The following is a 25,028-nucleotide window of genomic DNA, read 5'->3' as shown; positions in this document are numbered from 1 at the left end:
AGAGACCTATCAGAGTAGAAAACTACAGCCACCAGAGACCTTTTAATAATAGCATCATCCTTATCAGGAAGATGTGGAAAATCAAGGTAGGTCAGCAAAAGCTGAAAAACCCAGATAATTTCTCAAGACTGGATTTGAATACATGCCTACTTATAGGCAACTAGAGATCACAAATTGCCTTACCAGTTACCTTTGCTCACTTAGTAAACATTACATCCTCAACTGTTTCTACCATCTTCTGAACTAAATAAAAAGACAGCATAAGTTACAGAAAAAGATCGTACTTTGTTTTTCATCATGGCTTGGCTATAGTGCATATTATGACATTTCTTATTATACATACAAATGATATGAAGGAGGACAATAACACTGGCTTTTAAAATAAAATAAAATGTAAGTCACTGCTTTAATATACAGTATAGTGTAATCAGTTTACTTCAGATTTATTATTTTGTATTCACAGTGGAATTACATTCCTATTTCCCTGCAAGCACTGCTTGAAGTGAAAGCAAATTTCCAGCAGTGCTCTGTTTAGTCAACGTCTTGTTCTTCTTCCCAATTTGTTATTACTGTTGCACAACAGGGAAGGGACCTCCTCCTTGGAGGTCGGAGCTCATTTATATTAGTATATGATCTCAAAGGTGGTGGTGGGGGAGTCCTCTGGAATCCATGAGCCCCATGATACACCTAACATTCAATCGAAGGTGTGGGGTCACCTTCAGGACTTCCATAAGATCAAATAAGCATCACCACACTGTCACTTTCCTTGTCTGGCACTCAAATCTCACTGCATAGGTCATGAAAAATATAACACCACAAGGATAGGCTCCAGATGCCCTGCAACACTGCCCAGGATAAGTCGGTTTAGAAAATAGATGGTAAATGAAAATATAACATCGGTGACAAGTTGAATTTGCCTGGTTTAGGGATTTTAGTATTGACTTGGTTCCAAAAAATGAGAGCCCAGTATGAGTTGACATTACATCACTCAATTGACCAGCTTCATGTGGATCCTTTAAAGGGAGAACCTGCCAGAATTGCAAAGAAGTCCAACTTGAGCAGCCACAGTGAATGTTTATCTGGTGGATATTGAGGTACCAAAAGAGTGATGTAAAGAGCAAGAAATCATGGGCACTTGGAGACTGCAAACACTGTAGTGGTACAGTGCTGAAAAAAATACCAATGCTCTTCCCATTCAAACTTTTGTGTGTGTACTGAACAGGCTTTCTCTTCCCTCAGCTACAACGCACTCCTGCTAAACTAGCTTAGAACAGGAATCTACCACACCTTCTGCTGCAAATGTGAATGTCTTGTCAGCTTTCTTGTGAGTTGTGTGAGATTAAAAAAACAGAAAAGTGATGGCCACAGTTTGGTGCTTTGAGGAAATTTCTGCAAATGTCTGGAGCCAAACACTGATTTTTGATTTACATAGAAGTGAATCTCAAAGCAACAAAAATGTTAACTGAAAAGTCATACAGATTGTTTCATTGAATTGTTATACTCAAATAATTTTATTCATGTGATATTAAATGTTTAGTTATTCTCATACCTGCTTAATGTAATTATGAGTTACAGAAGAAAATAGTTGTATTCATAACTAATGCAGGAGTGAGAGGACTTGGCCTTTATCTGAAAATCGATAATTTAGTTAAAAACAAGGCTGCATGATAATGCAGTGGTTTTTGTTGTTGCCTCACAGCTCCAAAGTCAATAGTTTGATTGAGGTTCAGGCACTGTCTGTGGCACTGCATATTCTTCCAGTGTCTACAGTGCATTAGTTTTGTCCAGGTACTATGATGTTCTTTTCATATACTAAAAAAATGCATGTTAGCTAATTAATGAATATGTATTGGTCCAATGTGGTTGAGTGTGTCCTACAGTGGACTGGCAATTTGTGCAGGTATGGTTCCTACCTTGCTACTGATTCTACTAGTATAGTCTTTGGCCCTTCAATTCCTTACTGGATTTGGTAGGTTTAGTAGATGAATAAGACTTAGTGGCTAAAATGCCCACCTTTTGAAATGTGTTTTAATAAAGAATAAGTTGTGTATTTTTCAGGTCAAGGTTATTTCTTCACCACTATGTTATAAATTAATTTCCCACATGAACCTGTTTTCAAAATTGAAGCATATTTAAAAAAAATTTAAAACATGCCTAGCTCACTGTTGCATTTTGTAATGGAACTTTATTAAATGGGTACTTGAGTCTAATTATAAAGAAAAGACTTAAAACTTACCAAATACATTAATTTTTCAAGCCGAAAATGTTACCAGGTATTGATCTATGTCTCAGTTACACACATATATCAGAACAGTATATCCATGTTGTTTTATAAAGGTAAAAAATCATAAAACATCTCATTGTTGTGGATTCTGCCATTTTAAAAGGATATCAACTGTGTCCTTCACTTGCTGACTGCTCTGTTCTTCTTCCTCAGCAGCACCCTTTCAGCCATGTGCAGTTATTGACATTTAATGTTAATGCTCAGATGTGAATTGCTCTGTCTGGTCTGTAGACAACTAGACAATAATAACTGAAAAGTGCACACTTACAGTTGCTTATATTCTGTCACTGTATTGAAGCTCATTTCTTTATTTTGCAAAAATATTGCCTGCTACCTCTATATTAATAATACACATGTGTGCTTCAGGAGAGAGATTATTGAGAATATGTGTAGCATTCAATCAAGTGACAAGTACTAACCAGATGTTAGAGGCATCCACTTATCCATCTTCCTAAGCCTTTACCATCAATCATCAGGTTCATGGCAGGAATAGTCCCTGGTAGGGCTCCTGTCCATTGCATAGCTAACATAAACACACAGGCCACTTTGGCAATGCCAATCCACCTAACCACCTGTGTTTGGACTATGTGAGAAACTGGACCACCTGGAAAAAACATGTGAACACAGTCTCCTCCACTGTGCCACCTTGCCACCAATTAATATAATTATTATTAAATGCTATAATCAGTATCTTCCAGCCATTAATTTATTATTATACTTTTCTCTGCTATAGACAGAATAATAATAACCATCCATCCATTTTCCTAACCAGCTTATCCAGGGGAGGGTCACGAGGCAACTGAAACCTATCCCTATAATCATAGGGAACAATATGAGGCAGGAACAATACTGGGATAAGGCTCCAACCCATCACAAGACAGCACCCACACTCACATGCACACACACTTAGACCACTTTACCAATGCCAATTCACCTAAGTTTATTCAGATTGAAGTTTAGTAAATTTGGTAATGTTTTAATATAGTCAGAGTGGTAGCACAGAACAGTCATTCCACCTTATATTGCTAGGTTGTACATGGAGTTTGCACAATCTCCCCATATAATTATGGATTGATTGACATCAGTCAGGGCCAGTGAATTCATGCACTCAAAGACATTGTGCTTGGTTGTTTTATTACCATATCCTAAGCAAGAGTGACTTATTGTGCATTAAAAAAAATTGATAAAAGGCTTATGGAGCTTTAATCTGCTGTATTGTAAACTCAGCCTTTTTCATTTTCTAAAGATTTTATTTTCTTTCATATGCATGTAAGGTGACTTCTATCTGTCTGTCTATTTTTTTAAAAATCTAATGTAGTGTAATCATTTTAACTTAGATTTATTGCTATGTTTACAAATTACCTTTACGGAGGTGTTGCATAGCCTCCTTAGACTTTTTTGTTTGCCCCCAGAAAAATGAGTTAAAAATACAGAATTCTTTTTCTTTAACAGTGAAAAAAAAGTTATTATATATGACAGAAACTTGTAAATACCAAATAATCAAAATAAATGCAGTAGGGAAGGTATATCTAAGTGTCCACTCTATACTGATGGAGATTTAGTCCTTCATGCAGTGTTTCAAAACAGTCATCAAACCACAGCCCAATGTAGCAATCAGGACAGTACAAGCATGTTTATTTGCAAACTTTTCTCATAATATTTTTTCTTTTGCTTGCCAATGAGATGGTAGAATGTCAGTGAGTGATCTGCATGATCAGTGCATCCCTTGTGTTATTGCATCAGTAAGAGAAACACTTTAGCTTTGTAAGTGGATGCAGTGACCTCAAAGAAACATAATGAGGTGTGGAAACATTTTTAAGAAATAATAGAAAACTATACCAAAGAAAACTATGATACTATAACACAAATCAGCGCAATGCACTACCGCCTTTCTTCCACCTTAATAAAAAGATAAGTGTCTGTGTGTCAATCTGGTTTCTGTGATTTTTGTCATTCCAACAGATGGTACATCACTAATATTGACACTGCTTTTGTGAATCCCATACCAAATGAAATATAACGGAGACATGCATTGCATTTGTCATTCAACAGATGATGCATAACAAACATTTGTGCTAATTAAAAAAAATAAATGAAATGTAAATATTTTTATATATTAACATATTCTTTCCTGCTGACTTAAACATTATTTCCTCTTTGCAGTGTGGCCTAGATTCAGTAGTATCTTTGAGAGCAGGAGGAGATTTCTTCTTCGATCCTCTACCTTCTGAGCCCGCAAAAAATATATTATTGGTGGCAGGAGGAGTAGGAATTAACCCACTGTACTCAATATTGCTGCATGTGGCTGATCTACACAGAAAAAGGGCTGCTCAAGGCTATGGGTATGAACCAGGATTTGTCCAGCTGTGCTACAGTGCAAAAAGCACAGATGAACTACTTTTCAAGGTTTGTATGCTATGTACGTGATTAGATTTGGTATGATTGAGGTTTAAATGGTAGTGTTATCATTTAATCAGCACAAAGAGTGCCAGTAAAATGAGCATGGGAAAAGTCACATTTTCTCAAATGCCTTATGATCTGAAAGTATAGCTTATTTTTGATCTTGTACTTTATTTTTTTTACGATTATAGGTCACTGAACCACATATACAGTATTAGTAATTCAAATTAGTTAAAAAATGTTCTTTGTTAATATTACATTTTATTCCGAAATTATAGCAATAGTATTGTAGCTGGTTGCTAAGTATTTATATGTTGGTATACACAGTAGAATATATACACAAATATTTACATACAGTACATATAATAAATTAGGTTATAAAACAATGCAACAACTTAGTTGATGATGAATGTATGAATATATGTAATGATTTGAAAATCTACTCTCTGTAAAGTCATAACCATCCCTTGATTTGCCACTTATGCACATGATAAATGCATTCCGTTGGTAACAGGTTTCTATACCTTTGGCTTTGTTTTTTCCTAGACTACCACCACCGACAAAAGGATATTGTAGAATGTAGTGTAGAGCAGGGTTCTCTGTCGCCAGTCCTAGACCCTGAGGCTGGAGGATTTCATTCTAACCCTTTTCTTAATGACTAGTTTTTCCTGCTGATTAACACTAGATTTAATTTTAATTGACTTGCTATTTAAGACTTAATCCCCTTATTTATTTCTTTTTTCATTAATTATCAGCCAAACAATAAAGAGATACCAAACAAGCCCAAATGCATGACCAGCAACTTGTGTCCATCATACATTATCTGAAAATTAAGAAAGGAGAAGGACTCCATAATTTTGATCTGCTCAGGTCAACAAAAAATTTTGATGTTGTTCTTAGAAAAAAGAAAATCAACAGTTTTTGGAAATGTCTGCTGTTACAGAATGAAAGCACTGTGGAATTTAATAACAGTTTTAATTAGCATCAAGAATTGGCTTCTAATTATCAAACTGGTTGGTGTGAAATTGGTTTGAGTTTGAGGCCCAGACTTAGCTGATCATCTGTTGTCTCTCTTCATATCTTATTTCTGTTTGGATGCCATTTACGGAAAAGAATTAAGCAATTCAGAGGAACACGTTAAAACAAGTCAATTAAAATAAAAAAAAAGTTGATTAGCAACAAAAACCGGTCACTAATTAAAGAAAAGAGTTTAAATGAAAACCTGTAAACACAGTAGTGCTTCAGGAATGGAGTTGTAGATCCCTGGTTTAGAGTTTATAAAGAATGACATGATCATATTGGACTACTTTATTTGTCTCACAATGTATAGTTCCCAGTGTATTTGGTGGTCTGTAAAACAACCATCTTCTTAGCTAATTAGCTGGAAGAATGCTTTAGCAGACAATGGATGCAGTACCTATTACATTATTGTTAATTAATGCTGACTTTACCTAAAATAGCATTTAAGTTGAATAAAACATCTTGATTTTTTTTTTAAAGACAGTGCAAATTTTTTTTTATAATTAGTCAGATTTATGTTATGGGATGTGAACGGACAAACTGCATTACTTTAAAATTGTGTATTTAATAAGATTCTTATAAGCCTATTTTACAGTGGGATGCAAAAGTTTGGGCAACCTTGTTAATAGTCATTATTTTCCTGTATAAATCGTTGGTTGTTACGATAAAAAATGTCAGTTAAATATATCATATAGGAGACACACACAGTGATATTTTGAGAAGTGAAATGAAGTTTATTGGATTTACAGAAAGTGTGCAATAATTGTTCAAACAAAATCAGGCAGGTGCATAAATTTGGGCACCACAAAAAAGAAACGAAATCAATATTTAGTAGGTCCGCCTTTTATAGAAATTACAGCCTCTAAACGCTTCCTGTAGGTTCCAATGAGAGTCTGGATTGTGGTTGAAGGTATTTTGGACCATTCCTCTTTACAAAACATCTCTAGTTCATTCAGGTTTGATGGCTTCCGAGCATGGACAGCTCTCTTTAACTCACACCACAGATTTTCAATTTTATTCAGGTCTGGGATTGAGATGGCCATTCCAGAACGTTGTACTTGTTCCACTGCATGAATGCCTTAGTGGATTTTGAGCAGTGTTTCGGGTCGTTGTTTTGTTGAAAGATCCAGCCCCTCGCAGCTTCAGCTTTGTCACTGATTCCTGGACATTGGTCTCCAGAATCTGCTGATACTGAGTGGAATCCATGCGTCCCTCAACTTTGACAAGATTCCCAGTCCCTGCACTGGCCACACAGCCCCACAGCATGATGGAACCACAACCATATTTTACTGTAGGTGGCAGGTGATTTTCTTGGAATGCTGTGTTCTTTTTCCTCCATGCATAATGCCCCTTGTTATGCCCAAATAACTCAATTTTAGTTTCATCAGTCCACAGCACCTTATTCCAAAATGAAGCTGGCTTGTCCAAATGTGCTTGAGCATACCTCAAGCGGCCCTGTTTGTGCTGTGGGCGGAGAAAAGGCTTCCTCTGCATCACTCTCGCATACAGCATCTCCTTGTGTAAAGTGCGCCGAATGGTTGAACGATGCACAGTGACTCCATCTGCTGCAAAATGATGTTGTAGGTCTTTGGTGCTGGTCTGTGGGTTGACTCTGACTGTTCTCACCATTCGTCGCTTCTGTCTATCCGAAATCTTTCTTGGTCTGCCACTTCGAGCCTTAACTTGAACTGAGCCTGTGGTCTTCCATTTCCTCAATATGTTCCTAACTGTGGAAACAGACAGCTTAAATCGATGGGTGATGCAAGGAATAGTATTACTTAAACTAAACTGGTCACAACCCTGTCTGACTGCTGTGTCTGTTCATAGGAGAGTGGCAGATCCCGCTATAATAAATAACTGTGCTGTTCCTGTTTCAAGCTAAATAATGCTAGTTTTGCTAAAGTACTGAGACTCACCGTCTTGTTTTCGGGGTGTAAGACAGGGACATATAGCGAACCCATGATCTTTTAGGATTCGCTTCTGTGGCACTTCACTGCAGCACTGTGAGCCCGCTGTTGCCCTGCCCTGGCATCGGACAAACAATCTTCCACAGACGTGGCGATTGCGCTTCGGTAAGCACTTAAGCGTGATGTTCCCGTTGGGTTTAGGATCCCAAAAGAGTTCAGAAACCTCACAATATGAAGAGGAAGAAAAGGATGATTCAGCTTCTGATTGATAATTGTGCTGTCCACAACATGCTTCCGCATTTAGATAATGTTCGCGTTGAATTCCTCCCACCCTGAAGGAGACGGTTTTGGATCTTCAGGCCCGCAGCATGAGAGACAATCTGGTGTTCGCAGGCCTGCCGGAGCAGACGGAAGGACAACCGGAGGATTGCGAACAAACAATCAAGTATTTTCTCCAGACCCACATGAAGATACCCGAAGAAACGGTAAAAAACATCACCTTTCACCGGGTACATCGCCTTGGAGCCAAGAGAGCAGACAGCAGAAGACCTCGTCCCATCGTGGCTAAATTTGAGCATTTTAAACAGAAGGATTTTGTTAAGAGCCACGGAAAGAGCTCAAAGGGAAAAATTTTAGCGTGAATGATCAATTTCCTAAAGAAATTTTGGATCGCCGCAGAGTTCTGTTCCCAATACGTAAAAAATTCATCCAAGAAGGGAGCCGCGCTGTCATTTCTGTGGACAAGCTCTACATCAACAACAGGCTGTACAAGGAGCGAGGAGTGACAGACTGGCTTTATTAGCCCAACATCAGGTCACAAGTTTATTTTTCTTATCGGGATTCACTGGGTATGAGCATGTCAGGATATAAAAAAAAGCTGCTATATCCGTGTTTAGATGATGGGATCACCTGTTCTCTCGCCACCCCACACCTCTAACACCTTTTCTTTTTACTTTTTTTCTTTTCTTAACCTTATCACTCTTTTTTTTCCTTCTTTTACCTGCTTCTGGAGCTTTACATCCGCATGACACAATCACACAACTTTCCTACACTGCGTCAGCACACACACAACGCATACAAACACTAGATTATAATTATTACATTTTATCATACAACCACAAACACTTTTGGTTCTGTCTGATTATTATTATTATTATTATTATTATTGTCTGATTATTATCAGCTTTAGTATTATTATCAGAATGATTATTATTATTATCAGCATTAGTATTATCATCAGCATTATTATTATTATTATCAGCACTATTATTATTAGTATTTTTATTTTTTTATTATTATCATTAGCACTATTATTATCAGCATTATTATTATTATTTATTTTCAGCATTCATATTATTATCATCAGCATTAATAATATTATTATTGTTATTAGCATTATTATGCATATATTTTTTATTTACTTATTTATTGCTTTATTTTTATTTATATATATATATATATATTTATTTTTATTTATTTTTTTTTTTTTTCTTCAGATTAAATTATACATTTATTTACTTAACTAACTCACCTGAAGGCACCATACATTAGCTAATCACACACACAACTATGGGTACACTAAGGTTTGTCAGTTGGAATGTTCATGGAACTGGCTCTAGAGAGAAGAGATTAAAGATTTTTGATCAGCTTAAAAGACTGCAGGCAGATGTTGTCTTATTACAAGAGACTCATAGGTCTGCCACAGTTGCAGATGAACTTAAAACATCTGAGTTTCCCACACTGTTCTCTGCCGCCTATAACTCTAGACAAAGAGGTGTAGCTATTTTAATACACAAAAATACAAATTTCAAAGTATTGGACACAGTCTCAGATCCAGATGGTAGATTTATAATACTAAAACTATCTATACAAAATCAAAGCTTATGTATTGTTAGCATATACTGTCCAAACATAGATGACCCGCATTCTTTCATAATTTTTCTCTGTACTCTCCGAACACTTGGACTGTCCACTTATACTTGCGGAGATTTTAATTTTTGGATGGATCATTCTTCAGACAGGCTCAGTACAGCTGGGACTCAGCGCAGTTGGCATTCCACTAATATAGTCAAACAGTATATGAGTGATTATGGGCTTTGTGATGCATGGCGATCTTTTATCCCAGCCGTAGAGAGTATACTTTTTTCTCACATGTTCATCACTCTCACTCACGTTTGGACTATTTTCTAGTCAGCAGCTCATTATTGGCTGACATTTCAGACACTGAGATACACCCTATAGTTGTCAGCGATCATGCTCCAGTTTCTTTAACTCTGTTAAATAAGAAAACAATCCCATCAGGTAAAACTGGAGGTTTAATACGTCACTGCTTAAAGATGAAGGTTTTGTGGAATATTATAAAAAAGAGTGGGCTTTATATTTAGAACACAATGACATTCCTGGAACATCAGCATCTGTTCTCTGGGAGGCAGGGAAAGCAGTGATGAGAGGTAAAATAATTTCCTTCTCATCACATAAGAAAAAAATAGAAAACAAACGTATTCAGGAATTAGAAGAAATCATTAAGTCTCTAGAGGCATCCCCAGAAGAAGAATTACAAAACAAATTGCGTAAAAGTAAACTAGAACTTAAAGGAATTATTGACAAAAACACAATTTTAGCACAAAGACTACGAATAGAAAACTTTGAACACGGTAATAAATCAGGCAAGTTTTAGCCAACCAGTTAAAAATAAACAAAGAGAAAACTGCCATATCTGCTGTTAAAGACTCAACTGGGAATATAGTATATGACCCTGAAAGAATAAACAACACTTTCAGAGATTTTTACAAAACCTTGTACTCACCACAGATTAACCCATCAGATAATGAGATCAATGAGTTTCTAGACAGGATAATACTTCCTAAATTATCAGATAGCCAAGCTACAGTCCTGGACTCGCCATTAACATCAGATGAGCTTCAGGAAGCTCTTAACTCCATGCCTAATAGGAAGGCTCCAGGTCCAGATGGGTTTCCAGCAGAGTTCTACAAAGAATTCTGGATCATTCTGGCGCCAACATTCTTCAGAATGATGTGTGAAATACAAGAAAATGGTAGACTACAGCCAAACATGAATTCAGCCAACATTAGTCTCCTGTTAAAACCAGGCAAAGATCCTATATTTCCTACCAGCTATCGCCCAATTTCTCTTATTAATGTTGACCTGAAAATAATTTGTAAAGCCCTTGCAAAAAGATTAGAGAAGGTAACCCCTTTCATAATACATCCAGACCAAACTGGTTTCATTAAGGGGAGACATTCATCCACAAATTCACGTAGATTACTCAACTTAATAGACTTTTCTTATAGCAGAAACATGGAAACCAGTATATTATCTCTCGATGCAGAAAAGGCTTTTGATAGAGTTAACTGGAAGTTCTTATTTGCAACTTTACATAAATTTGGTTTTGGAAACTTCTTCATAAACTGGTTAAAAATTTTATACAGTTCACCAACAGCATGCGTCAGGACAAATGACCAAACATCAGATAGCTTCTGTCTTCAGAGGGGGACCAGGCAGGGATGCCCTCTCTCCCCCTCGCTATTTGCTATCTTTATTGAACCACTAGCAGCAGCAATCAGGCAAACTACAGTTATTAAAGGCATAAAGTGTAAGAACATAGAACATAAAATCAGTCTTTATGCAGATGACGTGTTACTTTATCTTCAGAATTCTCAATCCTCTCTCTCCCAGGCAATTGAACTAATAAACTCCTTTTCAAGAGTTTCAGATTATTCAATAAACTGGTTAAAATCCACAGTTCTTCCAATTAATTTCTCTTTTGTCAATTCCCTTAATACACAATTGGAATCAGGGAATATTACATACCTGGGCATTCATGTGTCTCCCAGGCTGGCAGATCTAACTAAACTAAACTACATCCCACTATTAAAGAAAGTGGAAGATGATCTTGCTAGATGGAAATCCTTACCGATATCACTTATGGGGAGGGTTGCCACAATTAAAATGATGGTTTTACCAAGAATCAATTACTTATTTTCTATGATCCCAAACAAGCCATCATCTGATTGGTTTAGATCCCTGGACTCCTCCATCACTAAATTCCTTTGGAAGGATAAACCTCCACGAATTAGCTTAAAAACACTACAGAAGACCAAAGATAGAGGAGGGTTGGATCTACCCAACTTCTATCATTATTTCTTAACCAACAGGCTCCAATATATACCAAGATGGTTGCAACATAACCCGCTGGATGAGTCCTGGTTAGATGTAGAACAGACACTTTGCAATACTATAGAGCTTTCGGACCTACCGTTTATTAGCTCAAAAATAAGAAAGCATGAAAGCTTTAAAAGTATTAATATCAGTACCTCACTGACAGCATGGTGGGAATATCTAAAAATGACGGAGTCTTCACTAATTCCATGCAGACACACACCCATCTGGAATAATCCTGACATATTGCAAAACAATAAAATGATGAACCTCCCATACTGGAAAAGTAAAGGAATTCTATACATGGAACACATAGTTGAAGGATTGGATTTCATTCCATTTAACAGAATAGTCTCCCAATTTGGGATAGACAAGAATAGATTTTAGAATATCTCCAAATTAAATCAGTAGTTAAAGAAAAATTTAATCTTAAAGTAGAATTACAAACACCATCAAGGGTATTAGACTTCTGTAATCTCAAACACCCCAAATTACTGTCTAAAGTATATAAAACATTGACCAAAATAGATGATACAATAGCAATTCCTATAGGCAAATGGGAGGAGGATCTATTAGTTAGCTTTGATCAGACTTTCTGGTCCCAAACCTGTTTAAAAACTTTTAAAACGATCAGAAACCCCAATTTACAACTAATTCAATACAAAATTCTACACAGAGTACACTATACAGGTCATCGGATGTTCAGGATGGGATTTGTGCCATCTGACACCTGCACACACTGCACAGACAACATTCCTGACAGTTATATCCACGCACTGTGGTCATGTCCACCTGTTCAGGATTCTGGTATAGAGTATGTGAAGACCTGTCAAAGTGTCTGAAATGTGATATCCCAACTTCCCCCTCATTTTGCTTGCTGGGGAACCTAGAGGATGTCCCGATTGAAACAAATTTGGTTCACGTGGTTCTCACTGCCATATGCATCGCTAAGAAAACTATCCTCATAAACTGGAAAAACAAAGATAATCTTTGCATTAACCAGTATAGAAATCTTTTATTGGATCATATTACACTTGAGACAGCCTCTGCCTCCACTTCAAATCAATCTCTCTGGGCTCCTTTGATCGGTTCCATCACATAGCGATGATGGAGGGTCATTGATATGGTCCTGCGGGATGCTGTGGTTGATGTGGTGGAGAGTCTGAGCTTGGAGTATCTGGAGGATCCCTGGGGTGGGTTCACTAGGGGGGTCTTGGGCTGGGGGGCTGCTGCCCGACTCTGGTGGTGCTTGGGTTACCTCGGGGTGGGCTTCTGGTGGTTGTGTGTAGGGCCTTAGGGGGTCTTGGCGGTGGCTGCGGTCGCTGCCTAGTGGCGCAATGCCCCTGGGTTGGTCTGGGTGTGGGCCTGGTGGCTTAGGGTTTGGGGCGGCCGTCCCGGATGGGGATATGGGTGGGGCCTTGGGGATTGGGTCCTGGCATGTACGCTGCGGGAAGAGGGCGGAACGTGCGGCAGTTCCACCATGGGGAGGGATGTCCGGGAGGGAGGATCCAGCTTTATCCTGGGTGTCTTATGTCTTACTTAATCTGAATGTTGAGTAAATGTGGGGATGGGAGTAAATATTCTGCTGGGGTGGTGTGGGTTGGTGGCCTCAGACTCCGTGGGGCTCTGTGATGCTGCTGCTTCGGGCCATGGCTAGATAGGCTGGGGCCTCCGTGCCCGGGTGGATTTTGGGAACGGAGGTGCCTATTGGGGCCAGTAGGGGAGCTGGCTCCCTGGAGGGCTCAGGCCCCTCAGCCGTTCCTCCCCATCCTCAGACATTTCCCTCCTCCTGCTCCTTCACATCATCACACAAACATGCACATAGGGCCTTGGGGTGTGGGTAAGTCAGGGGTGCGGTATGGATCCCGTTTCCGCAGTCCTGTGGCAGCCTACACCCCAATTTTATTTGCACATTAAACACTTCCACAAAAACATTCCACACAAATGCACACTTAGGGCCTTGGGAGTGGGCACACTCAACGGCATCCGGTGGGGAAATTTCAGCCTCACTCCGAGTGCGGTGTCCACTTCCAATTTTAAACTGCACCTAGTCACGGAGAGTTTTGGGGGGGAGGTGGGGCTGTGTGTTGGCATCAGCTGGTGTAGGCCACATGGTGCCGGCACTGCCTGCGCCCCAACCACAAAATGCACCTTATCAGCACACACCAACACTACATTAGAGCAGGCGGAGGGAGACTAGAGGTCTTATTACACCTCTGTTCTCAGTTAGCTGCCGGGGCTGGAGGCTAGGAGTGGGAGCTGGCCGTCTGCCTGTGGTCTGGAGTGGTGGGTTGCTTTGCTCTACGTTGGATGGGGTGCCTGCTCACTATTACCCCTGCGGAACGGGGCTAACTCTGACGTCCAGGAATGGCTGTACCTCAGGTACGGCAGCACCGGGACCAGAGTTAGGTAGGGTGTGTGTGGGAGTGTGAATGGGTGTCTGGCGTACATCCTTGTAAGTCTTGGGTTGTATGTGTATGTGAGAGCATGAGGGAGGGAGTGTATGACTGTGTTTGTGTGTGACTGTATATGTCAGGTGGGGTTTTGGACTCCTCCCTCTCCTGGGACATCTGGCAATACTACAACATCTTTGCCTACCCTCCCCTGCCTTAAGCATCTGTCTGGTCGCTCCCGGTGGCTGCCTGGTGGGATCTGGTTCCCTGGGCTCTGTTGGATCCTCGGCGGGTGGGTCGCCCTCGGGTCCCGGGCTGCTGGGTTCCGGGCCCGGCCGACTCGGGGAGAGCGGCTGCGGCGGGCCTGAGGGCTTGCCGTTGATATCTCCGGGACTCTGCCGGCTGCTGGTTGTGACCCCGGGTGATCCTCTGCGCCTCGGGTGGGGGTTGGGGCTTCTCTGGTGACGGCCTCCCTGGGGTCTCCGCTCTGGGGTGACCTCTGGATCTCTGGGCTTGGAACTTCCTCCATCTTCCGCGCGTTTTTGGGGGCAGGTCTGTGGCCCTTCACACTCACTATTGGATGCTCCTATAGAGAAACCTTACACATACAAGCGTGCGTACACACACAGGTGCTCACATGGTGATTTCATAAGTATGACTTGGACATCTTCAGCACATGATCTAAGGTTGTGGTGGCCTTAAATGCCTCAGTAATAATTACTGTATGATTGTCAGCAAACATTTTTATATATCTTCATGTAGCTGATGCAGCAATGTTTTTGTCTTGTGGTTTGTTTGTTTCCCCCTCTCTTTCTGCAGGTCTAGAAGCGGATTCTGGTTCATTTATTGTTTATTCTATACGAAACCCCCCCTCCCCCTTTACCTCCATCTCTTCCTTCTCTCTCTTCTTTTTCTTTCACTTTTGTCTCCGTGTCCGGTTCGAATCTTAAAACATCTAAAAATATTTTTTAATAAAGTTTTGGTATCAGGCGTGACGTCAGCAGAAGCTGTAACGCTCCACCTGAGAGAAAAACTGTAAGGCTAGTCGCCAGCATTCAGACATCAATTCTGATTGCTTCACAGCCGAACAGGACACGGTAAAAAAGAATTCCTCCCACCCAATTGCACAGCAGTGCTTCAGCCATAGGGTTTGGGCATCATTCGCACCCTGAAAAGATTAAAATAAACACGAAAGAAGCTATTGAAATGATTGCAAAAGCTTGGACGCAAGTTAAAGAAAACACTATAGCACCAAGTAAAGAATCTCATTACAACAAAATTTTCATTACAATGAAATAGTTTTTACGTCCCTGGCAGTTCGTTGTAATGGAATTTTACCTGTATATACATTATTTTACTTTGAGTGAATATGGACTAAATCACATAGTAAATGACCAGTTATGAAAAAAATTGCATTTGTTAACATTTGTTTCTTGACTCACAGACTAGAATAGCATTTTTACTTTTGGAATTCCTTAGTCCAGAAAAACTAACAAATTATTTTTTTGGAAGTAAGGCATACGAGTGATACACAAAAATGGTGAGAATAAGTATATAAGAATCTTAGAACAATAAGTAGTGCCGTAGAATAAATACTGCAGCTTGTGTATCCTAAGCAAAGTATGATATCCAGTGTCTGGAGTTTCATATTTGTAGCATTTCATAATGTGATTGTGAAAGTTAACTATTCAACATTTTAACAGTATGACATGAGCCTTTATTTGATCCAACTTTATTTGTTTGTAAAGATCTAGGTTTTAGGTATTTTTTTTTATAGATTTGTTTTTTGTAGAATTTCTGAAAGATTATATTTTGAGATTCTTAAACAACCTGCATTTCAGGTGTGACTTTCTGATGTGTGCAATACACAGGGTAAATGTATTTTAAAATGTATGTATTATTTGCTGGGTTTGTGGTTTTTTGTTGTGGACATATTTGAAACCAAAAATATGGTAGGTATTTTTTTTTTACTTTTATCTGCTTGTGATATCCACAGCTGGTTTTCAGTGGCATGCAAAAGTTTGGACACCCTTCCTTAAATTGTCTGTTACTGTGAATAGTTAAGCAAGCAGAAAATTAACTGATCACCCAGAGGTATAAGGTTTAAGATGACACATTTCTTTTCAGTATTTAATGCAAGATTAGTGTATTGTTTTTGTTTTGTACAATTGTACAGTGTAAAAAAGGAAAGGAGTACCATGCAAAAGTCTGGGCACCCCAAGATATTTAAGGTCTCAAATAACTTTTCCTAAGGTCTCAGACCTTACTTAACTCATTATGGCAATGGATTATTAAAAGTCATCGTTAGGAAACCCCAGGTAATACAAATTGCAAAGCTGTGTAATTTCTCTGACTCCTCAAACCTTGTCAAAACAATTAGCAGCCATGTACTCCTCTAAGCAGCTGTTCAGCACTCTGAAAAATAAAATAATTGATGCTCACAAAGCAGGAGAAAGCTACAAGAAGATAGCAAAGTGTTTTCAGGTAGCTGTTTCCTTAGTTTGTAATTCTATTAAGAAATAGCAGTTAACAAGAACAGTGGAGGTCAAATTGAGTTCTGGAAGACCAAGAAAACCTTTTGAAAGAATTGCTCGTTGGATTGCTAGAAAGGCAAATAAAAACCCTGTTTGACTGCAAAAGACGTTCTGGAAATATTTAGCAGACTCTGGAGTGGTGGTGCACTGTTCTACTGTGCAGCGACACCTAAACAAATATGACCTTAATGGTACAATCAGCAGAAGAAAACCTTTCCTTTGTCTTAGCCACAAAATTCAGCAACTGAATTTTCCAAATGGACATCTAAACAAGCTTGATTCATTTTGGAAACAAGTCTTGTGGACTGATGGAAGTCAAAATAGAACTTTTTGGCCAAAATGTGCAGAGGTTATGTGTGGAGAAAAAAAGTTGTTGAATTCCAGGAAAAGAACACCTCACCAACTGTTAAGCACCGGAGTGGATCAATCATGCTTGTTTTGCAGCCAGCGTCACAGGGAACATTTCATTGTTACAGCGAAGAATGGGTCCATATAAATACCAGCAAATTCTGGAAGCAAACATCAAACCATCTGTAAAAAAGTTAAAATTAAAAAGAGGATGGGTCCTACAACAAAATAATGATCTGACACACACCTTAAAATCTACAATGAAGTACCTCAAGAGGTGCAAGCTGACAGTTTTGCCATGGCCCTCATAGTCCCCCGATCTAAGCATTATTGAAAATCTATGGATAGATCTCAAAGGAGCAATGCATGCGAGACAGACGAAGAATCTTGCAGATTTAGAAGCCTTTTGCAAGGACGAATGAGTGAAAATACCCCAAGTATGAACTCAAAGGTTCCTAACTGGCTGCCAAAAGTGTTTACAAGCTGTGATACTTGCCAAAGGGGGTGTTACTAAGTACTGACTATGTCAGATGCCCAAACCTTTGCTTATGTTTCTTTACGTTTTTTAGTATTTTGTACCTGTGAATGATGGAAATAAAATGTTATCTTGCTTAAAATATTAATGAAGTCACTTTTAACTTTATGCCTTTTCATTATCAGCTCCTCTTCTGCTCACTTAACTATTCACAGTAACAGACATTTCAAGCAATGGTGCCCAAACTTTTGCATGTATATGTCTGCACATGAACGTGGGCTCTGTCAATTCCCCCATCAACACTTCAGGGCCACTTGTCCAAGCTCCTGTGTACACTTACACCAGCACGGAGCCTAAGCACACTGTTTTTACTTAAAACATGCTCACTGCCATGAACCCCTAAATGCATTTTTACCACTTCTGACTTGGTAATGAGACATTTCACCTTGAGGGACATATTCATCTCTAAATGTAAAGTTGTGTTGTCTTGTTTTAAAGGAAGCTGACAAGAACCTTGAAAGGGCTGATATTATTAGGTAAAAAAGCTGTTTTGTTCAGCAATACAATACTGCATATTACTAATTCAGTTGCTAAAAGCATAAATTCAGACAGATTGGCATTTGAAATATATGTTAGTATTTGAAGTGTATGTTATGGCATGCTGCTTATTTGACCCTTCTCTACTTAGTTTTTAGTTTGTTTTCCTAAAGATTTTTATTAGGTGTTATGAATTAAAGACAAACCAAGGTGAAAAATAATTCTCAAAATGTTTATCTCGAATGGTTAAGCTGTTAGGGACAAGAATCACTGTTTGCTTTTCTTTTACTGCAACAGACTTTTTGAGTTGCTTTAATTTAAAAGCTATTGACAGAAAAGAGAACATTATACCTAAATTAAATTATAATATCACGTAAGCCAGTAGAATAACATCAATTTAACAAAAATAAAAACCACACACTGTAAAGAAGATTAAACTTATTATATTCAGTATGTTTAATGGAGGTGGATGCAAACTATGAGATATATGGAAATTGAATGATAAATTTGATTATAATAGTAAATACAGTGCCCTCCATAATACCTGGGACAGACACATTTTTCCTTGATTTACCACTCTGCTCCACAGTTTATAATTACAGATCAAACAATTTAGACATTATTATAGTTCTCATTGCAGACATTAATTTAAGGGTATTTACATACATTCTGGTCACGCCATTTAGAATGACAACACTTTTGCATCTCTGTCCCAAACATTGGATATTGTGGAAAGCATGTTACTTTCAAAGAAAGACAGACATTAGACTAGATATGAATGTTCCTCCTTTTTTATTTATTAAAGCCCCTGCATTTTTCTTTAGATTTCTCGGTAATTCTACATTTAGTTTTCCTGAGATCAGATCAAATAAGCAAATGTAGTATTTACATTTTCTACAATCTTAAATCATTTGCATTGCTTTTCAGAATAAATACATAAAAATCTTTCACATTTTCTTCACTTTGATTGCATTTTTAGATGTGTTAGAAGAAAAAAATAATTTGGAAGAACTGTAAGATTTGTACTGAAAAAGAATTTAATCTCAGTTTTGCTAAGATGAATAAATAAACATTTATTAACAGGTTAATCACATTTCCTTAGGTTAAAATCATAGCAGCTCACAATATGGGATGAAAAGAATTTTTTTTTTTCTTGTGCGCAATTTCAGCTAGTGAAAATCAGCAAATCATTCTGCATTTCTACTGTAGTAAAATTAATATTAGTCAGTCTTAGAGAAAAAGATTGCTCCTGGAAAGATTACAAAACAATTAGAGCAATCTTTGAAACATATTATATTTGTGATGGGTTTTTATTAAAGGATAATTGCCATTCCGATAAAAAAACTGTTTAAGTTTGTGCATGCAGTATATGCTTTTGTACTGTTGTCTGCAGTTAATATTAATGTAATGCTGTTAGTAGGAGAGGCAAAGTTATATGAAAAATAATACTGATTATTAATCATAAATATTAAATTAAGGATAGTGCAAATTGTATTTACTCATTCCACAGGCTATCTAACTCATATATACAAGAAGCAGGAAGATTGTTCTAAAAAGAAGGTCAAAAAGTAGTGGTTAAAAAAATGAATTTCTTAATATTTTATTTTTTTGCTATTGCACGTTTGGTGTAGTGATTCCTGATGCTGAATGATTTGTCTAGAAGATTGGTTTTGAAACTGAAGTCTGATATTTTTTCTCCCCTTTTCTTCTCTCCACATTCCACCTGTGTATTAACTTAATAGATTATCTGAATTGTCCTGCCATCAGTGCCAACCCTGTGTAGGCATTTTACCTGTTTAAAAGTTTGACATTGTTAACCTTCTTAGTAGTGTTAATCTAAGGTGACATGACTAACTGTTATGCGTAACTTACCTTTTTTATGCATTTCCAGTTGATGTTGGAGAACTTTGTTCATTGAGGTAAAAACAATAAAATTTTATAAAAGTGTTAGTACTTAGGAGCCCTTTTTGTAATATCAGATTTTGATTAAGAAGCCGAAACCATTTACTGTCAAAAATCTACAATAAAAGAGAAAGCCTGAAAAGGGCAAACATGTTTTCACAGCTCCACACATGACTAAATAAATACAATGTCACAATAAATATATAGCAGGCCTATAGCAGATATTTTGATTTACTGTAAGCCATAGTTCATAAATATTTTTTACTAATGCATTATAATGATAAATTACAGTGATAGATTAGTCTGTCATTGTGGATAGCATGGTATAGTAGCCTAGATGCTAAATTAGACTTGACCTGTCTATGTTCAAACTGTAAAAACTTGTATGCTATTGTATTGTGTATTTACTAGTGTAGTGCTCTACAATGTTGTTTGCTGCAGAACGGGGCTATATAAACTAGGGTTGGCTTGGTTGTTTGATAAAATTAAATATATACTAATTACAGTATGTTTTTTCACAAGACTGGCTTACAAACATCTTACAAAGCAACATGTTTTTTTTGCTAGAATACCATTATTGGACTTTCGCAAGAGTTTTCTGGGAAGATCGCATGTGATTTTCATGTAACACAACAGAAGACAAATATTAGTGAAGAACTTCGACCATATGTCAATGGTATGTTGATTGTTTATTTATTTTAAATCAAAATTATTAACAGGCATAAGCAAATTATATCATTTGTGGTGCAATATAACAACTCCATAAAATAACTTTTATATTTATATGGTGCTCTCACAGTAGCATAACTTGTAGTGATACACATTGTACACTGTGAAAATGCACAATAATAAAAACTAATTAATCAATTTCACTTTTCCTTAGTAGGTACTGAAATATCCGTTACTAGCAATCTTGTTTAAAGATTTCTTGGGTAGCACTAACTGTATTAATATAGTATAGTTGATAAAAAGTGAGTATTTCTTAAAATAATTAATAAAATGGACAGGCTGAAAAATTATTAACATTAATGCTTCACATCACAGGGCTTTAGAAAGTAGTGTACATTTTGCCTAGGAGATTTAAAAAATACCTAAGCAAAATAAAAAAAAAAAATCTAGTTAATAATAATAATTTAAAAAGACGTTGAAATAACGAATACAGGCTGCAGAAACTACTAGTCGCTTTACCAAAGTTTTACTGAACAACTATTAATTTTTTTACATTGTCTTTCATAGCTATGTTTTGCATTGCTTAATGATAACAGTTATTTTCAATCTGTTGTAAACATTATCCTACATTTACCACTGACAAAGAAAAAAAATCACACAAAGATACTTACTTAAAACCAGTTCAGTGTTGCTGGGAGCATGAAACATGTCCCTACAGTCTTGGATGCAAAACATCAACCAACCCTTCACAAAGTGCCAGGCCATCACAGGGCACACCCTACCTAGCAAACAGTTAACTTTTACAAAGACAACTCAGGCAATGGGCAGTTGTAGAAGTAGCGAGGTAACTCAGTAACCGCTATGTCATAATGCCGCCTTACTGAAGTACATAAAACATTCAATTTATAAAGGGAGGTGATAGACTATGACCAGGTCTCCTGCAAATTTCCTAAAAAGTTACCTATGAGTATCTTTAAAGTTCACAAGGAGAGGAGCTGTTGATTTAAGTTCAGTAACATACTTAAATACAGAGATCCACCGGCACAGATGCATTTCAGGATTGCTTGTCCATTCCTCAGTTTAGGATGTGCATAGTGAAAATACTTATTAAATCCACAAATAATAGTGAAGTCAGTAAACTACAAGCAAATATAAAAATGCAAACAGCCTTACATTTCTAGCATGAGTTTGTTGTAATTGTGGTAATTAATGGGAAACTTCTGTAAATTTTGAGATGGGTCATTGGCTACATTAACTCCAAAAATTCCCTTCCTAAGCAGTAATATAATTACTGACATTTACAGTAGGCATTGTTATTACAAAAACAGAATTTTAATTTTGAGATTTTTTTCTTTTTAGAAGGACTTTGTGATATTCCACTTTGAACATTCTATATGATTTAAAATAAGATATACAATAAAAAATGGACCACACTAAAAATTATGTAACATTTCTGCCATCACAGTCAGGCTAGTGATTTTTACAAAATTAGATTTTAGTGTTCACCTGTAAATAAACATTTCTGCAATAACTACATCATTAGCAGGGACATTGGACAGGCTTTATTTTTAAAGGAAATTAGGCAGATGCTAAATGATAATGTCAGATTTAAACATTTTAAACAACAGCTCTATCATATTAAGTTTATGAGTAAGTGTGAAAAGTGGGAGTTTTTAGTTGTACTGTTTTGTTGTTGAATGTGCTATTTTTTATCACTCAAACAAAACAATCTGAAAATATTAATATGTGAAGTTACGAGTATGCCACTTTGTTTTCTTCCTTTTCTGTGGTTGCAGCATCAATTTCACAATTGAATTAGAGAGAACACCTGCATTCTTTTTAACAGTCATTTTCATGTATACAGAAGGAGAAAAATAATCACTAAATCAATTGTTTGCTTTGACACATATGCTCAGATTTCTCTGAACAATTACCGTAGTTTGAAAAATATGTGAGAACTTTAAATTTCTTGTAGGGATATTGGATGAAAACCCTTGTTATGTTAAAAAAAAAATCACAGCTTATTTAAAATGGAGGAATGAAAAATAAAGTCATTTAAACACTGAACTATTGAATGTTTTCATAATGCATTGTTTTACCAGGGAAACCTAAATCCATTAGTGAGTGAGCTCATTTAACAGAAAGTTACCTAAGTTCCAGAAAAAAGCATCGGCTGTACTTTTAAATTCTTAACTCAGTTCTGTTAAGATGGGTATTGGGAAAAGTATTATATACTTTTACCATTTTCCTCACTTAACCTCACCTCTTATTGATATCAGAATATAAGATGTCAGAATCAAAAGAGTTTTCCAAGTGTTGCATTAATTTGTTTTTAGTAAATGCATTGTAACCTTGATACTGTAGTCTACATAATTTTATCGACAGGTTCACCAAGTCAAACTGTTAGTCCATAAAGATAGAATGATGGTCTTAGAAATCTGTGCATTCTGCATCTGTACTGTTGCTATGCCAATACATAAGGGTTCACTTATGCATTGTACAAGAAGAAAAGTAGAACTTCAGTGTTACTGATTGTCAAAGTGATGTTTTAAGATTTTATTTGAGGTTAATGTTTGCATTTATTGTTTTTATTTTAAGTGCCTTGTATTTAAAAAAAAATACAAATATGAATGATATCTTATTATAATTTGTTCCTAAAATTAGAGATATGGATTTTTTTTACTTGATCTCTTTACAGAGGGAAGAATTTCTGAAAAGATTCTGGAAGAACATATATTTCAAAATAACCTGTGCTATATATGTGGACCACCACCTATGATACAGTCTGTTTCTAGTCAGCTTATCAATTTAGGATTTCCCAAAGAAAAATTCTTTTTGAAAAATGGTGGTAGTTTTTCTTATGCAAGTTCTTATACTCAGAGTATGCAGAAAGTGTTATTCTGTTTTACTGTAAAATACTGTATTTTACAATATTACAATAATTTAAAGTTGTTCTCTTAAAATCTTATTATAGACCACATGTAAAAAATTTTGCTCACCATTGTTGAGAAATAGTTGGTCTGTCATCTCATTTCTGTTCCATACTGCAAGTAAAACTGGCTTTTTCCTGTTTTGAAAACATTTTAGATTACAGTGCTGATGCTAGTTTTTGTGTGTGTTTTTATTAATATTATACTGATATGGACAACTGGCTGGTATAATGGTCCTTGTGTCACATCAACAAATGTTTATTATTTTTCAGAGTTTAGAAAATAACTGTTAATCAGTAAGCGTTCCAACTGTCCTATAATGTTAGTCTATAGTATTATGATTTAAATACCAATAAAGTAATCCTTTTCATTTTCACATTTCAAAACAGTTGCATTTATCACATTGATAAGTGTGTGGTGAATGCCCTTAATACTTTATTAAACCTTTATGACCAAAGTACCTTAAAGGTGGTATACACTACTACAGGTAATATTACAGATTGGACATTAACACCGCAAAATATTTTAAGCAGTTTTCTTCTTGATTCAAGAGAGTAACCATAATCTTATATGTGCTGCAACAACAACATAAGGCTTTACCAAGCTGTCTAATCTGCAACAGAGTGGCTCAAATGCATGCCTCCTAATTTGGCACTTGTGTCAGTTTAGTAATGGACAACATTTTTGAATGTATGGTTATTTTTTTTAACAGTAAAGATATACTTGTTCTTTTTCTAGATACTTTTTAAAATTGATGTATTTTTTTCAACACTGAATTCTTTTCAAGTCCATGTACAATAAATAGCCTGGATAGAGTTTTCATGTAAACAGCAGTGCATGTGATAGATATACAGTAACTAGGCCACTTGTAGGTAGGGGTTCTACACAAAAAACAGAATGTCTTTTTGGGGACAGTTTGTGTATATTTTATGTTAATATTGTGTTATTTAATAATAACATTTCACCATGTGAATGAATGCCTTTCTTTTCTTTGAAGTGAACATATTGATCTTTAACCTTTTATTTTGTGTATGTAGTATTCCTCCATTGTAAGTCTCTCGGAGAGATGTGGTTTTGTATTAAATTACTGAAAAAAAACTTTAGTCAACATAAGAAGTTTTTGGAACTAAAAACAGCAACCCAATATCAAGAAAACAATACCTTGCCTTCAAAAATACAATGCTTGCAATTTAAATCTTCATAAAAACTACTCTCACTAAAGTTAAATGATCCACTGATCTAGCATCTTAAAATCATAGGTACAGAGGTGAATGTCGTTTTTTGTGTCTTTTGTTGTTGGCACTTTGTTCTGTGTTTTCAAAGGATATGTGTGGCAGCATGTGTTAGACCTATGGTCGTCAAGTAATTTCTCTTTAGCAAAGCATTTTGTGAAAGTCTAAACTTTGAAATTTAGTGTTACAGGAGGTGTTTAGTGGTATTCAGTATTTTT

The 25,028-nt window shown here is 36.7% G+C and overlaps 1 protein-coding gene across 1 annotated transcript; it reads left to right on the top strand.

Moving 5' to 3' along the window:
• Positions 1–71: 71 nt before the first annotated feature.
• On the top strand, positions 72–23,603 carry oxnad1 (oxidoreductase NAD-binding domain containing 1). The gene is given in 5 exon segments (XM_039736548.1): positions 72–86; positions 4,448–4,690; positions 20,547–20,655; positions 23,347–23,472; positions 23,475–23,603. Coding segments are annotated over 5 exon segments (519 nt in total). The 3' UTR covers positions 23,501–23,603.
• Positions 23,604–25,028: the final 1,425 nt, after the last annotated feature.

The sequence above is a fragment of the Polypterus senegalus genome, chromosome 15 (genome assembly GCF_016835505.1).
Source record: "Polypterus senegalus isolate Bchr_013 chromosome 15, ASM1683550v1, whole genome shotgun sequence".
NCBI lineage: Eukaryota > Metazoa > Chordata > Cladistia > Polypteriformes > Polypteridae > Polypterus > Polypterus senegalus.
Note: the sequence above shows the minus strand (reverse complement) of the source record. Positions and strands in the feature narration are given on the sequence as shown.